The 16,537-nt window shown below is 41.3% G+C and overlaps 1 protein-coding gene across 1 annotated transcript in view; it reads left to right on the forward strand.

Moving 5' to 3' along the window:
- LOC143423603 (uncharacterized) overlaps positions 1-16,537 on the forward strand; it is a 43,089-nt gene that overhangs the window by 10,056 nt on the left and 16,496 nt on the right. Inside the window, exons 3-5 of the mRNA XM_076895055.1 lie at positions 9,822-9,853; positions 11,067-11,154; positions 13,105-13,184. Coding sequence (XP_076751170.1) covers positions 9,822-9,853; positions 11,067-11,154; positions 13,105-13,184 — 200 coding nt within the window. The remainder of the gene's footprint in view (positions 1-9,821; positions 9,854-11,066; positions 11,155-13,104; positions 13,185-16,537) is intronic.

A 16,537-nucleotide genomic window follows, 5' to 3' on the forward strand; every position in this document is an offset into this window, starting at 1 on the left:
CGACACCGAGGGAACCATATAAACATGTCATTTGTTGATGGAACTTGTTCTCTCTCCCCCTTGCGTATCCTCCCTGTCGACTCTCGCGAATCTGTGCGCTCGACCGGCATCGAACCTATGTGCGCGGTGACCCAGGGCACGCAGGGGTGGCGTAGCTGGACAGGCGATTATTCTGCGCGTAAAGATAACTTGGAGAGGCGGAATGAAATTTCCTCGGTTCTGGTCGAACCTCCCTCGAAGATATCGAGCGGTGCGATTGATTAGATTAGACGAATTTTATTTGAAATATATATTAGTTTGAGATCAAAGATTTTAACTATTTTAGAATTTTTAAATTGTTAGTGCATCGATAAGCAGTATAACATATGCAATGCATAAATATGTTTTTATTTAACAAAAAAGTACGAAATTATTTAAATTTCGTTTCACCTACAACGAATTCAAAACCAAAACACGTCGGTCGCATAATAAATATAAGAAACACTCTGCATAAAATATTGTATCGTAGTGCGACGTAATGGGCGAAATCTGGTCGCATATTTGCGCGAAAGAAGACGCGTATGGACAACGTGTAGGGGTAGAAGAGGCGAACGTTACCGTAAACGAAACTTGGGTGACCAACGTGAAAGTAGGTAACAAATTGCCAGGGAGATAGTAAAAGTTTTTTGTCGGGGTTCCAACGCGGTCATCGCCTGGTCCCAGGTGTGGGTGCCGAAGGGGGTGGCCGAGAGACGCACCGGGGTTTTAGATGCCGGCGGGGCCAGAGGGAAGCACGCCGCGGAGGACACTTTTGTTTCGTACTTTACTGTCACGCTGTCCCCATCCATCGCGTTTCATCAGATATGGTAGCTGGGCCGCGGCCTATCTCTGCTAGATGAGATGGCGAGTGTCCATCTCGAGGGCCCTCTCTTTCCGGGAACCCCGCGGAGTAAAGGAGATCTCGCAGTAGCCAAGCTTATCTTCCAGCCCGATCGTGTTTCGCCGTTTCTCTTATTTTGCGAGGCTTCGTTACGCGCAGGTACTGGCTACTTACGGCCGTATGTGGGTGCACGCGTTCCTTTCCTTCTCCAGATTCCGCTCTTAGTAATCGTTACGAACGTGGAATCGTCACGTAGGGAATTGAGTCGTTTACTTTAATCGTGGTGCGAGTTTCATTTCGAGAAAGTATCGGTCAGTTTTCTTTCGAACTGACTTGAAAGTAACTCTGAACTAATACCAAAGGAGTCGTAGCTATTCTCGTGAAATACCGTTAAACAAAATGTAGCCATGGAAAATATGGATGAACTCTTGTAATTTCACATATATATTACGCAATTCTAAATATAAATTGTACGTATCGTTCATATACGTATTTACATATACGGGTGATTTCGTCCATTAAGCAGGAGTCAGAGTCTTACGATTTCCACGGTATTCAACAGCACGCTATAAATTTGCCCGAAGAAAATAGATCCGGGAATATTACTCGGGCATATATCACCGGATCTTTGTCCTTTCAGCATCGAAGTCTTATGCACGCGGAGCCATTCCAGAACGTAGCTGGTAACATTCATTTAAACAATACTCCATACTCGCGTTCAATCGTTAAAGGCAACGTAATGACATCGGCCAGTGCATGTACCCGGACCCCCCTCGATACGAGCGATGGAGTAATGGCTTACAAACGTTCCTGAAGGGATTTCTCATAGACCGGACGACGATCGTCGAGAGGCAATAGTGTTACTTTTCTTTTATCTCTCAACTCCTTTACTCGGTACCCATTGGGTTTCGCGTTCGTTCCTTATATCCGACATTACTACGCTATACGTGTACGTATGTAGGCGGCAGAATGCAGCATCCGTTTGAATTGTGGCGACAGTACCAAGCACGAGGGGGGTGAGTTTGGACGAAAGAGGGGTAAGACAGAGAAATGGGGAAGAAGGGAACATTTGTGAATTCGGTAGTTTGGATGCCACCGATACTAGAGGGGTTTGAGATACGCGGCAGTGCCTTTATGCTTCTGGTACATAAATTTCTCTTGAATGGCACGCGTATGAGTCGTCGCCCATCGTTCCCTTCTACCTGCCTCTCCTTCCGTCTTCGTGTCTCCGTTAGCCTTTTCCATTCTACCCCTCGGCACCACCCCTATTCCCGTCCACCTCTCCCGCCTTTCTTTATACTTTGGTTAGCTCTGCTTTTTTCCTTTCCCAGATCATTCATTTCTTTACAGAAACGGCCCCGTTTATACCGGTGACGCGCGAAGAAATTGCTGAATTTATAGTCTGGAATAGGCAGGGTGTTGTCTTTCTCTGTCTCTCTTGTATCGTTGGTTCTAGTAGCGGAGAAATATCGATGGGACATCGATTCTAATCTTGATCGAAAACTATTGTTATTGTACTTTTCTTTTTTATTGACCGTCGGCTGTGCGAACAGTCTCATTCGTGTACGGCTGAGTTCAAATGGTAGGAGTGATTCTACGAAGTGAAATGGGACGAAATTGCGTTCGCGGTTTCGTCTAAAATTTGTCTATCGAGGTTCCCCCGCCTTTACTTGGTCCATCGTCGTTCCTCATCTCGTACCAACATGCCAGAGCGGCAACTGCAAAGTATGTAACCAGCAGGCGGCCTGCGTCGTAAATCTGTACAGGCGTCCGATCGGGAAAATTGGCGTTTACAAAGTACGCGATCGTAAACGATACGTACGATCGGACGGATATAGCGTCGGGAAGTAATTCCGTTGATCGAGTACACGCGTAGATGCCTAAGCGAGCGTTCCAACCGCGAAAATCAGCTTCTTGGCAAGTGTTGCCGGACAGAATGCGGTACCGAAAGGAATGACAGGAGTGGGCGTACATTCGGGGGTGATTGGTGCGGTGCCACGAGCGCGAACACCGCCACTTAAAGATCCTGGGGGCCTCCTTTACGCGACCTGGCGAAGAAGGGCTGACGAGGCGGAGCCGTCGACGGCGGGAAACAAACATTTGTTTAAACGATCCCGACAAGTCACGGCCGTAAATACCTGCGAGTCGTTAATCTTGCTTGCTTTTTTTTTCCTCTATTTTTTTTGTTGGTCGTGCCGCGGTTCTTCGTTAATGTATAATGTATTCTCACCCCTGTAGCTAAAACAATCAACTCGAGAAGGAGGGTTGGGGGATCGACCGGCGAGAGGTATGCCGGGAAAATAACGCCTTTGAGTGCAATGCGGATCGGGGGTATAGATTATAGGTTACGAAATTCATCTTGTTGTCGGCGAAATTGATTCCTCGGTCAGTTTCGGTCTTAGATTTATGACTGTCAGTTGGATGTCCGTTAGGTACGCGGCAATAATAGATTTCCTTCTCGTAATATCGTTATTTATTTGTGGCGTGGGACTTAGAATCTGTGAACGTGGGTGTTTGAGTGTATTTAACAACGTACAGATTAGATTAAGTACATTCAAATTGATGAGTTTATATTAAATATCAATAGGCAAAGTAAGAATTCTTTTATTATAACTTGGTATGTTCATTAGAGAACATTGGGACGCTTTTTAATTTCACTTGTATGCTACTCAATTTCTACGGTCACGCGAAAGTGCCATTAAATGATAAGATACTTTTTGTAGCCCCTGTACGTCCGTCAGACGCCATCTGTTTCGAACTACCTGGTTAACAGAGAATTTTTTATTTGACATCCACTTTGACCACTTAACGATCACTTTTTTCTATCGGTAGAGTAAAAAGAGCAAACTTTTGGTAAATTTACAATTCATAGATGTCCCACTCGATGCACACTATTTTTGCTGTCCGAAAAGGAGAACTGAATTATTCATCGATACATTGAATGTATCGTCACGTACGTTAAAACACAATACCGGATACAGTTTTTTCTATCACGGGTCACGGGAGGAGGCGAGCCGGGAGAATTATTCGTTTCTTCCATCATAAGTCGTTACTCGAAGCGGTGGGAATCCCAAAAAATTGCTGGTCTCTAGGCACCGTTTAGTTTCGCCGGCCGTTTGCCATTTGTCGTACGGTAGGGTGGAGACCACACCGGGGACAACGAGAAACAAATTCGAAGAACAAATTCGTAAGACAGCGAACGTGAGGGATCGCGAACCTCGGCTCGTTCGTCTGGCCAGATGAGACGAGCGGCTGGACCCCCTGAAGCGCGCGGACCGCCCCGAAAAATATTTTTAATTTTATTACTGCCTGTAATATGGAAATTCTCTGGCCGCGGTTATCAGGTGTGAATTGAATTATAGCGATTGCCGACGCGCGGTCCTATTATTTATGCCCAACCAGAAACACGTTCTCAGCCGGCTGTCCCATGCGAGCATTCACGATACCTGGTGATAGGAGGGGCCACGGGGTGCGTCTAATGGCAATCTATAAAATTTCGTGTCGACCCGGTAGTAACTCGTTATCTGTACGTAGAATGGCGGAATCGTATCCTACCTTATAGTGTACCATATCGGGACTCCCATGCTCTCTAATTAATTTTGAAACGATTTTATTCTCTCATTTTACGACCGAATAAAAGCTTCCCTTATCGATGGAAAGTTCATAAAAAGGTAGCGTGGCTCTGATATACTAAATTTAGGATGAAAAGCTGACAGATGTCCTTTCCTTGAGTTGGAAATTTTTTGGGAAAGTCCACGGGGGCGGTCATTTTCATATTTAACGATTCTTCGGGAAAGGCACGGTGCAGTTTGATCGTCTGTTTATCGTATGCGCGGGATCTGTTGAAAGGAACGATGGAAGGACCGGAGAACAACGGAGAGGGCCCTTTTAAAGGTATCCCACAGCTACCGGTACCATTATTGCTTCGACAATCGATCCTCGCTACCGACACGGTGGTAGGATTTCAGAGGATCGTGGATTCCTTCATTTTCTTCTGTCTTGCCGACAGAAAACTGTTCCTCGCATGCTGTGCAGGCCTTGAAACTTGGGGGTTCTACGATGCGTTTGAGATACATGAACAATGATTCGGTTTTACTAAGAAATTTTGTTCTTATCTGTTAGAAACTAATTTCTTCTTTCTTTCTTTATCATATGAATATTATATTGAAATTTTTCATTCAAAAGCATTTATTCTTTTAAAACAGATCCGCGTATTTGTAAATAGATTTCAACAAGTAGTTATTAATCGACGGGTGTCGATTATATTTTAGTTCCTTTCTCTGCAATCTCGGACGCGTCGAATTCAGTGATAATTAGCCACGCAACACAGGCGGTGAATCAATTTTCAACGGACCTTCGCAAAGTCGTTTCATGTTCGAAAAGTTATACCTACTGTGCAAACGATAGGAAAGATTAATGGATCTCCGCTTCATTTTTTATTCGACTACGATAGATTGTTTTGACTTACGTTAATTTGAATAATACCACGTTCATGGTTTTCATTAGCAGTAGAAATTCTATTAGTAAATATATGATTTCGAATATTTATGGGAAATGTAGTCGATTCGAAGCAAATACAGTTTTGTTATTAAACTGTTCTTTCATTTTGTTATTTCGTTGGTCGTGCGAATATAGTGGTTCAACTCAAGGGTTCTATGTTAGCTGTAACTATTGTCCAAATTAATTTTTACCGTTTAACAACCTTTCGTTTGTATCTACAAATGTAGTTTTACGATTTTTAGACCATAATAGTGGTGTATTTGCAATTAATTTTTTTTTTTTTGCAAATTTACTTAATATCTTGCAAATTAAAAATGAAAAGATGTATAATTAGGCACGAGAATTGAAACGTTTTACGTTTGATAGCAAAGGGTTAGCGATTGTTCGATAGAATCGAAAATTATTGTTCTCGGATGCTGTTCTATAAACCGGCATTCTCTATCCGTTGAAGAAATTCTTTATGCGCGATGAAGCGGCCGTTTCGAGCGTTTCATTCAGTGAATACCGAGAGCTACGTATAATCGGTGGGAATGATTCAAGAATTTGATAGTGGGTGCTACTTCCGACACGTTCCTTTGTTGTACACGTCTTTCCAGTTAAGCTGACCCATTTTAAATCGCTTCGAATCTTCTGCCAAACGAGGAAGTAAGTGGATACAGATAACGTCGCGCATATATCAGCTGGCGGCAGCCATATAGCAGTCTATATGGCGTTTCTGTACGATTCTATACAAGAGGAGGATAACCGTTGCCCGCACTGACGCAACTCAATGTTCTTCCCGCGAGTTCCTCCATTCGTTCTCTCCCTCTATCTGTATCCGTTCCCCTTCGCTCCAAGGCTCGCTCCTTCTCCATAAGAGGATTTAACAGAAATCGTCTGAACCGCTTTGTGCAACGGAGGTCGTTTGGTTCTGCCGGAGCAATGTTCGCCGATCAGGAATACTTTTACAGCAGTCGGACGATCGTTATTGATGTGTTATTCGCGAACGATGCTCCACGAAGGATACGCGGGTGTAACGCTGTTTTATTCGTTAATTGTTTATCAATTCTTTCATAGATTCTCTTTCTTCTGAACTAGTCTGTGCATATTAAAAACTAATTCAAACATACGCAAGTCTTTTAGCGAGTATGATACATAAACGTAGACGACTTTTCTTTCTACCCCCAGAATTTGACCATCTCTATCTTTACTCACAAAAATAGTTATGATAGTAATTGTGACACACCGTCTGTCGGTGTAGTACCATTATCTTTGCAAAATATAATTAAAATATTATATTATAAAGGTTTGCAAGAGAGAAAAAGAAAGGGAGTGCGCTTCAATGCTTTCAAGCGGGGGTGTACACCCCACTCTTTAGCTATCGACGCTCAGTTGAAGCACAAAGCGTTCAATTCATCTAACAGTAGGAAAGTTTCTATTGGAATGCTCGCCCAGTAACGATACTTATCCTTTTCGCGCAGTAATAATCCTTGATAACGTTCTGTCGTGTAAGAGGGGGGAAAAAAAAGTACTGTGACGTCAATGTCTTCATGGTTGAATCTGTGGACGCCTTTCGCGACTCTTCTTCCCGTGAAATTTCTCACGGCATTCCCGCCGAAATTGCGCCGTCGTGTCGGTTTCGGATGACGGGGCGAGGATCTTGAAAGTATTACGGCCCACTCGGCACGAAAGCGCATGAAAGCGCACCCCTCATAAATATTCCCAATAAATACCACCGATACCTACCGTTGGTTGACGCCTACGTCGCACGCCATCCTCTCCCTCCTCATCCTCTGTGCCGATGTCTGTTTGCTGCACTTCTACCTGATCGAATTTACACGTTTGTTAAGATGCCAAATTTTCACCTGTCCCGTCATCGCATCGCGCGGGTACTTAATATCGAATAAAATTAAACTTTATTCTCTCTACGTCGCTCGATCGACTTTATATGTATCGTATAGTCGTTCAAAGAGATATTTGTATATTGCAAACTTTTGATTTATATTAATACTATCTTCATCATATCTCTCTATCATATTAAATGTTTCATACATTTATATCGAAAGTTGAACTCTTATAAATTGTGACATAAATTCATTTTAATCTTGTCTGGAGTCTGGAAAAAGATAATTTCAATAAAAGAGAGTGTGAAATGTATAAATTATCGACATTATTGTAATTCGCACTCGTGTAATCTAATTATTGTATCTCGTGTGATTTGGAAGTTGCACCACCTGAAATTTCTCCTAGAAACACTTTGAACACACCTTTTAGTGGTTAATAATTTAAATCAATTACTGAGATGCCTATATTATTTGTATAAAAATTTCATTTCATCTCTTTTGTAAATTGAATTTGAGCGAGCTTATCGAGTGTTATTTAATAATTATTGAGAACAGAGTAAAGTAAAGAATACTGCGACTACTTGCACGACGTGTTGCGGGTGCGTGCACACAGGGAAGGAAGTTTGCGAGGTGAATAGGAAAGTAGCAATGGTGGCAAGACGCGGGCACGAAAATACTGCTCCTGCGTGAGCTCGTGCGGAGACCGCCACGAAGGCTCACAATGGAAGCGCAGCTCGTCGGTCGATAATCCTGATTTAGTTGCGGTCGTATATTAGACTAAGGATCGTGAAATTGAATGGTGGAATCAGCAGAGAAACCGATCCCGCTTTCAACCGGAGGAAGCTCGACTATACCGTGCGAAAAATAAACTGCCCCCGACGCGGGCAGGGTTAGTAAATTTCGCAGGTGGGCACAGCGTCCCACAGCTTCAATTTCTGCTCCTTTCCTGCGTCGATTCTCGCCTCCTCTTTCGCGTTTCTATTTTCTCTTGGCTTCCTCGCCACCTTTCACGTGAAATTCGGCTACTTCCGTTAAGGCCCCCTTCATCTTTCACCTTTTGTCGCAGAGCGCGATAAAGTTTGAACGTGTGAAACTCTTTTAAACTCCTGAATTAAGTGTATTCTTTCAGATTTAGTTTATAATTTAACGATAAAATGTTATCGTTGATGATCACAAGTCGATTACTAATATCTTCAAGTATGGCTGAACGGTAGTACAGCAACCGTAGTTGCACGCTTGTCAATCTTGAAGCTACGACAGGTTCACGTGTTCATAAGCCAGATGCAAGCATAGCAACTAAAAAGAGCGGTACTATTAAGCGACGAGAGAGTCCCACACTTAGTCAACAATGGGTGATTATGCTCGGATACGAGAGCTATATCACAAGCCCGTTATTAATGCGACCGATACTCATTCCGCACTCACCCGTAGATACGATCTCTCCGCCCAGCCAATCGGATCCCGGAGTCTAAACCTGTAATTACCATTAGCCCACCCATAGCGAGTGCGATGCTACGAGCGGACGGACGAAAGTTTCAATTTACGCGCCTCTTTAGGTGTATGCTCTCCAAACTACGCGAAATAGATGCCAATCGTGTGTTTACTTTACCCTCTTCCCGTCGTTCGCTCTAGCCACGTCCGTTTCACGATTTTATCGTGCGGTTGATTTTACGTTTGCCCTTTTATTTTAATCCTATTCTCTCTATAAACGTCGATCACGCGCAGGAACCCTTTAGTGTCCAGTTTAAGTTTGCAAGTGCGAGAAGAATCGTTAAAATGTGCGACGTTTACAAGTACACTGTTGTTTCAGTAATACCTGAGAATCAAAAGTTTATTTAGTCATGTCGAAGAGACAAGAGATTATTTTGGAGACAAAAATCAAACGTTTGACGTTTTTCTCCCTTTCTCGTGTTTCGTAACGACCTAAAATGAATAAAGCATCGAGAACAATTTGCCAACACGCGTTTTGCAAGTATAATCGCGATGTAATGCGATGGTAGTTCGGTAATTGCACGAAACGAGACTCGTGCAATTAACGAGGTAACCCAAAGCTAAGATCCACGCTTCTCGTTACATCTCCATTTTTTATATCGTTTATCCACCGCCAATCAATCGTGTATAACAGAATGCAGCGGAGAGGGTGCAAGTAGTCGGGGTTGCAACTATCGAGTGACCGTAGTTCTTCGCGTGGTACCAGTTAACTTCATTCGCGCCGCAAGAGGGTAAAATAGCGGTAGGTCTGCACGCTGTGTTTGGACATTGCTACGTCATCGTACGAGAAGTGTGTAAACTTCCTTTGTGATTATTGCCATCGTCACGTGTCTTTATTCTCTCTCCGGGCACAAGATTTTACCCGATCAATCACTCGCAAGTTAAATCCGTTTCGTGAACGATACGCTGGGTCTTCTTATTCGTCTTGATTGTCCGCGTGCTAATAATTATTAAGAGCTGGAAGATGACTCGCGTCTTGTCCCGTCTCTTTGGTAACTTCTATAAATGATGTAGCTACTCGAACGTGCGGCTTAACGCGTCTATTAAAATATTTGGCACGCGAAGCTGCATCTCGCGTTCCATCGAATGTTACTAATTATTCCGCGCAAAATCCCATCGGATTACTAATCTGCTCCTTTTTGTTTCAGGCTGTGAACAACAACTTGGAGCCAGACAAACGGTAAGTGGATCAGCACGATGATTCTTTATTCAATATACGTAATATCTTTGTCTCTTATTGAAATATCTCCGTTGTTTTTAATAACGATAAAGGAAAATATTTCATTTCAAAGGACATGTGCTCTGCAAACAATTTTGTCCTTAAACTCACATTCCTCGAAGTTCCAGGATTATACCATATTTTTAAAAAAGAAGAATGTATATGTTAGGTCTTAGAAATAGAATATATTGCGGGAATTGGAATAACAACGGTATTTATTAAATATAGATTTTATAATAAAGTAATCGCATTACTTATAATAAAGTTAATCGCAGTATTATAATAAAGTAATTGCACTATGGATTTTCGCTCTAGCTGCTCTGCACGCACACCAATCTTCGACTATTCGCTCCTTCGGCTCCTCAACCAAAGGACGTCGTCCACCTTTTCCCACGATTATTAAAACTAAAACAAAACGTCAATGTAGTATCCCGTCGATCGATGGGAAATCCTAAATCTAAATTTACGCTTAAAAATAATCTAAATCTTAAACTGAACTTTATAATATAAAACAGTTTATAATTTTTCCGTGTCCAACGACCAAGACCTCTCCTAACTGCGCAGAGAATTGTATCAACACGTAAAGCGATCGAGTAATAATTAGCCCGTCTGTCTCAATCGTGCAACACACCCTACTATTGTTTACGACATTTTATTAAGAATTGTTGCGCAAAGCAGGATATAAATCAATCGAGACACGCGAGGTGTTCGTTAATGGGCATTAAATCGATTGGTATTCGAATAAATTTCGGTTTTCTAATAGGTTCGGAGCACGAGCGGGGATAGTTGTTTATTTATGAGAAACGCTGGTCCGAGACAAAGCGGGCCCGTGCTATCGCCACGTAGAAGCATCTGGTGCGAGTCTTGGGAGAATCTGATATATTGAAAGGGATGGTGAAACTATTTGGGCCGACACCCCCGCTTAATTCCGGCCCTTTTACTTGGGACCCCAGATTCTTCGTTCCCCTAATATATCATCACGTCGCTCGTCCAGATCGCGCCCCTGGAACAAGTTCCTCCTGTAACGTAGGTCGCCGCGACAGTCGGCAGACTTTTCTCTCTTCCCTTTCCCTCGACCGTGTCGTAGGCCAACAAAATTGTATACCTATAATCGAAATAGAACGTTCAATGTTCGCGTTTTTATTAATAATCGGATTGAAATGTATTGTTGCAGATTTACAACGTCCATGCTGTTGGAAGCGTTTCCGCGGCTCAAGTGTATCATCGATTTGACGAATACCGATCGCTACTATGACGAGAAGGTAAGCCAGCATACGTGAAATTTAAATCTCTTCAATTGTATGAATGTTAAGAGCGTATAAATAAGATTTTAATGTAGTTGTGAGGGGTGATTTAAGTAAATATGTTTATTATATATAAAATGATTGTATAATAGGATTATGTAATGTGTCACGCACTCTCGCTCTCAAGCTGCTCTCCGTTCACGCAAATCTTCATCTGTCGCGCACTTTCAGCAAAAAAGTAACTTCGTCGATATTAAACAAAACAGTGTAGTCTTATCCCACCGCACGACAATCACACACTTAAAATGATCTTAAATTGACAATAATCTAGCTTAGAATACTCTACAATTATAAGTTATAATGGATTCGCTTTCATTTCTAAAAGAAATTATCGTTATCATTTCCCGATCAGTTCGACATTTATCCATCAGTTGAAACAAAACTTAAAAGACTAGATTAACGTTGAGATGAACAATGTTAAATCTAACCATTGAAATCAGTTCTAGTTCAGAGTGGTACACAATTGCATGAATTGAATTCAATTAAATCGCGATGTGTAACAAGGGGTGCTAAAATCTTTACATACTGACACATATATTCTTGCCTTTTAGTAGCTAAAATTAAAAGACATCTTCCTTCTTTTAGCCCGATTGGGCATGCATTCCTGCATTCCTTGATTGGGCAGATATCCAAGAGCATGGCTCCTTTACACGGTCTTCACTTATCTCTACTTGTCATCTCTCTTTCTCTTTCTGCCTCGTTCGATCGTACACCTCTCGTTTCACTTGTTCCTTTTCTTTTTTGCTTCATCCTCCCCCTGTTCGCTCCTTTCTCGAAAGCCTCTACAACATTAAACGTGTCTCAGTTTGGACATTATTTGCCATTTAAAATTAGTCGAGTGGGTCCGACTAATTTGTAAGGGATCCTAGAGGCGACCAGGTCAGATGAACTTGTTATTAGATTTTTGGAATAGCTAACTGCTGACATCTCGATCGTTGAACATATACACGCCTCTGTGCGAGTATACGAGTTTTCTAGGCCAGACCTGTCACAACTTTGGATCGATCAATTATATTAATAAGTCCCAAACGGTGCTCGGCTCTGTTCCATGTCTTTTTCACCGTCACGGATAGTCGTCGCCTAAGCGAAAAGAACAGGCAATGAAAATGAGAGGGAAAGCATTTTAGAAATGCTACAAGGCTTTTCGAGCATCAATGGTGCCGCTCCGTATCGGCAATTAACGCGAGGATCTACCTCTTGGTGTCGCCCACGTCTAATTAGAGCACATTATACATAATGGTGTTCCTGATAGGATTCTGAATTTTTTTACCTGTGATCGATGTCGTTTTACTTTAATATTAAAATTGTTCGAATTTATCTCATTGTTGTTATAGAGAAATTTATTAATATTTCTTTGTTCGTTTATAAATCGCTTTGGGATGAAAAATGTTGGTTAATCGTAAAGGATTAACGATGTAACAAGCTACAGCTCTTTTTAAGTGGAAGCATTGCTGTAGAATGTAGAAGAATGGAGCGCAACGAGAGAAATCTCGATAAAACGGCGCTGCAACGAAACATGTGTCCCCCTTTTTTTATTTTTAATTTTTATGGGATCGTGATATGGAAGAGGAATGAACGGAGAGTGCGTATCGTCGTTGTCAGTGTCATGCCCACCGATCAGTCAGATATAATTGGTTTAATATAACCAGCCCAACTTCTTTAACAGTGACTATCATTCGCTTACGGTTTCCCAGAATAATTGCATTTATATTTATTACCACAAGGGAAATTATTCATGAGATCGTAGAATTAACATAAAAGTTTCAAGTTTTAACGATCGTATGTGCATATTTTTACACGAGAAAAGGGCGATTTTTATCAAATTTCGGTGCTGAATTGTAAGAAAAAATTTTTTGCACAGATGTTTATATTTAATTAATGATTATTTATGATACCATTTTGTTATAGGAATTTACTAAATTTGACATCAAGTATGAAAAAATTATGGTTCCCGGCCGGGAAGTTCCTCCTCTGGATGTGGTGAAAAAGTAAGTGTTCTAAAACGCGTTATTTTCTTACTCTTTTCTCCGTTTATGCTCTTTTCACACTATTCTAATTAAAAGTATAATTTTCATTGAATGACTTGAATTAAACAATTAAAAATTTGATTTGCGAACATTTGTCAACATGAAGTCATCGATATATTAAAATATAAGTTGCACGAATTTTTTTAATTTGTAAGTAAAAGTCATCGCGATATATCATTATCTATACGTGCACGTGCATGTAAACAATTAAAAACGTAAAAATAACTTTAAAATATCTCTTAAGAAAATTTCATTCCGTCTGTATTGAATAAGAGTGCTTAATGTTACTGTAATGCACACTACCAGCTAAAAGTTTAGGATCCCGTTTTACTTGCATCAAATCCAGTTCCAGCTTTGTTATCAATGGGAAATTTATTCACCTTCAGCCTCGTATTAATAGGTGCTGGTTAAAACAATTGTGATACATTCGCGAAATCGTAAACACCCGAGGCGTTACAAGTAGCGCCATGGCATTTGAATATCGTCGCAGGCATCGTAAAGATTATCTTGCATACAGTAGTTTCGCATCTGGCGTAGGTGGGAATTTAAAGTGCAAGCACGCTCACTGTTACGTACGCATAGAACATGAAGCTCTCGTATAGGCTGTTTCAATCACCTATCTGGTTTAATACCACTCGTATTTCACATTTATTACACCGTTTCAAGCCCGAGAATAATCATAAATCGATCAACACTTGATTCACATGATGTCCGGGCAATCGTTTTCCTAATTAATGGTCGTCGTTGTCTTATTTAAGAATTGTGTACCTTTTCTTCCATTTTCGTGCATCCTCGTGCGATTCTGTTTTCAGTTCAGAAAAGAATGCGCACAAATTATGGTTGTCGTATGGCCAGTATTTTTGATTCACTAATTTAGGTTATAAAAAGCTCGCTATATAGCGAGTCGTGTTACACCGTTCAGGGATTCGTAACTCGTCGGGAATGAAGTAATGAATGTAGTCGAGAGTCGAGTACCTTGCAAAGCCTAATTTGTTCACCATTTTTTGTCCTATAGTCATCTTGACTTTGCTCAATGCTGTATGACTTATTAGCAAAGCATTGCATATCTACTTACAGATTCATGTCTTTTACATTACTATGGATCCAAATTAAAAGACTGTGGTAATCCAATTAAAATTATAAAAATGTAGTTTGAGGCTTTTAAGAGCAATTTTGTAAATGATGTCTCATCTTTGCCAATTATTTTCTAAGAATTATCACTTTCGCGTTTGTTGATGCCGATGTGTAGTGTTCAAATTTTTAAAATTCTTGAAGTCTGTTAGGTATACGTAGACTTTTGCGGTTGACTGTAGCTAACAGTAACATCACCATTCGGTCCATTGACAAAACGAACGCCCTCGAATTCCCTCGCAGTAGGTCAAAGCACGACCTCCGACTAACTGTGGAGTCGTCCGGTTCCATTCGATCGTTTCTACGGACCCCGAAACCACAAAGCAACCGACTCGATTTGTATAATTCGAGGATAAAATGGTGATTCACATCGTCCGTTAATAGCTGAGAAGAATGTGAACAGTCGGCTATCCTCGTCCCAGCTACCTCCCGAACAAGCGTATCCTTTTGTTGATCTCTTTGTCCAGGGCTCGACTGCTTTGTACCTTGACTGTTGCGCGACATGTAATTAACTGTATTCTGAACGGGAGTAAATCGGTTTCTTAAACTGTTACCTTTGAACGAACGAAAGAAAATCGTGTACGCGCTGATGAAAACTAGTTGGCGCCATTTAATGACTTCGTATGACTTGGTATTTTCATACTCTACAGTTGAATCGGAGCACATAGAGCGCGCTGTATAGTTTTACTAAAGGGTTCAAAGTAATTATTTTTCATATTTTCTAATTATTTTCTAAAATTATTTATACATTGCGCCGAACGAGAAGTGTAAATGAAAAATTAAGGACGTTATCGTATCTTTGATCTCTCACAGATACATCTCGATTATGATATGCATCACTATCGATGTTATTAATTATAATACTCCGATATTATGCTGGAATTTAATTTCAATAAGTTACCGTAACGAGATACACCCGACAGAGATCAAATTGCACGATATTCACTACCATCGCGACAATACGTGGACTCGGGTCCCTTAAATGCGTTCGAATCGTGTTCGTCGAGGATTCCAGGCGACTCCGCTACAATGTACCGCGACGCGCGACAAAGCACGTGGGTGTTGACGCTTCACCAACGACGTCTTTATTCGTCGAGACATCGAACATAGGTTTTCGCGTGTCCTCTGTCTTGTATTGCGAGACAATGCTCGTATATTCCAAGAATACACAGAGAATTACTCCGAGGATGCGCCAGGGACACGTGGAGACGCACGAAAGGGGATCGAACTTTTGGTACACCGAAACAATTTTCTCTGGGAAGTGGATCAAGTTTGGGAAACCAGTTGCTTTCGAGAACACGGTAGTTTTCTTACCAATTTTATTCTGGACTGATCTTTATTAATCTTCTATTTGTTTATAACTGAACTACAATTGAACTACAATGGGGAACTATTTTACCATTTTAATCAGGATTTCATCACTGAAATTTTAATATGAGGCTTTTATTCTGGATTATTGATCATCTTAATATTATTACATTCTCTCCTCATTTGTACTCCAGATATAATTTAAAACTCCTTGCAAGCATTTAGATTAATACAATTGCAATTTCATCTCATCGATATTTTTATTATAAATTAATTAGTCATCGATAGTCTAATTTAGTTTGTCACTCATCGTAATAGTTCTATTCACATAATACATATGTAAATACGTATCTATGGTAGGTATAATTTAGGTACATGTATATTGATATGTTTTCGCCAAAGATTTAAATTCCACGTGCTAAGTGGTTGAAGTAGTACATGGTGAACTTAAAAAGGTGAAAATATTCCCTCGCACAGGTTGTCCTGTAACATACAGGATTTTTATCGCGAGAATTATTCTTACTAGATAGCTCGCTATCGGTCGATTGTGAAACGAAAGGGACGCGACGCGTTCTCGAAAGAATCTCCGGCTGTACGCTGGCCCGAATGAACCCATCTCAAATATTTTGATACGCTTCATGTCCGCCGCACGAGAAACGAAACGCTATGACAGCGTTGGCACGAAGATGAAAGAGGAACGTTTTGGGAAGCGGTTGTGGGTGGTAAAGGATGCTTTGCGTTCCCTCGCATGCATAATACGAAGCCCCGTGCGCGTGTTGCTTCATACTTCCGGTGCCGTTAATTCGACCCGTGGTCCCGCTCGGCGTTGCCGCGAGTCGTCCTCGAGATTCCCTCCGCCCCTCTTTGTTTCCTCC

The sequence above is a fragment of the Xylocopa sonorina genome, chromosome 5 (assembly GCF_050948175.1).
Source record: "Xylocopa sonorina isolate GNS202 chromosome 5, iyXylSono1_principal, whole genome shotgun sequence".
NCBI classification, from domain to species: domain Eukaryota; kingdom Metazoa; phylum Arthropoda; class Insecta; order Hymenoptera; family Apidae; genus Xylocopa; species Xylocopa sonorina.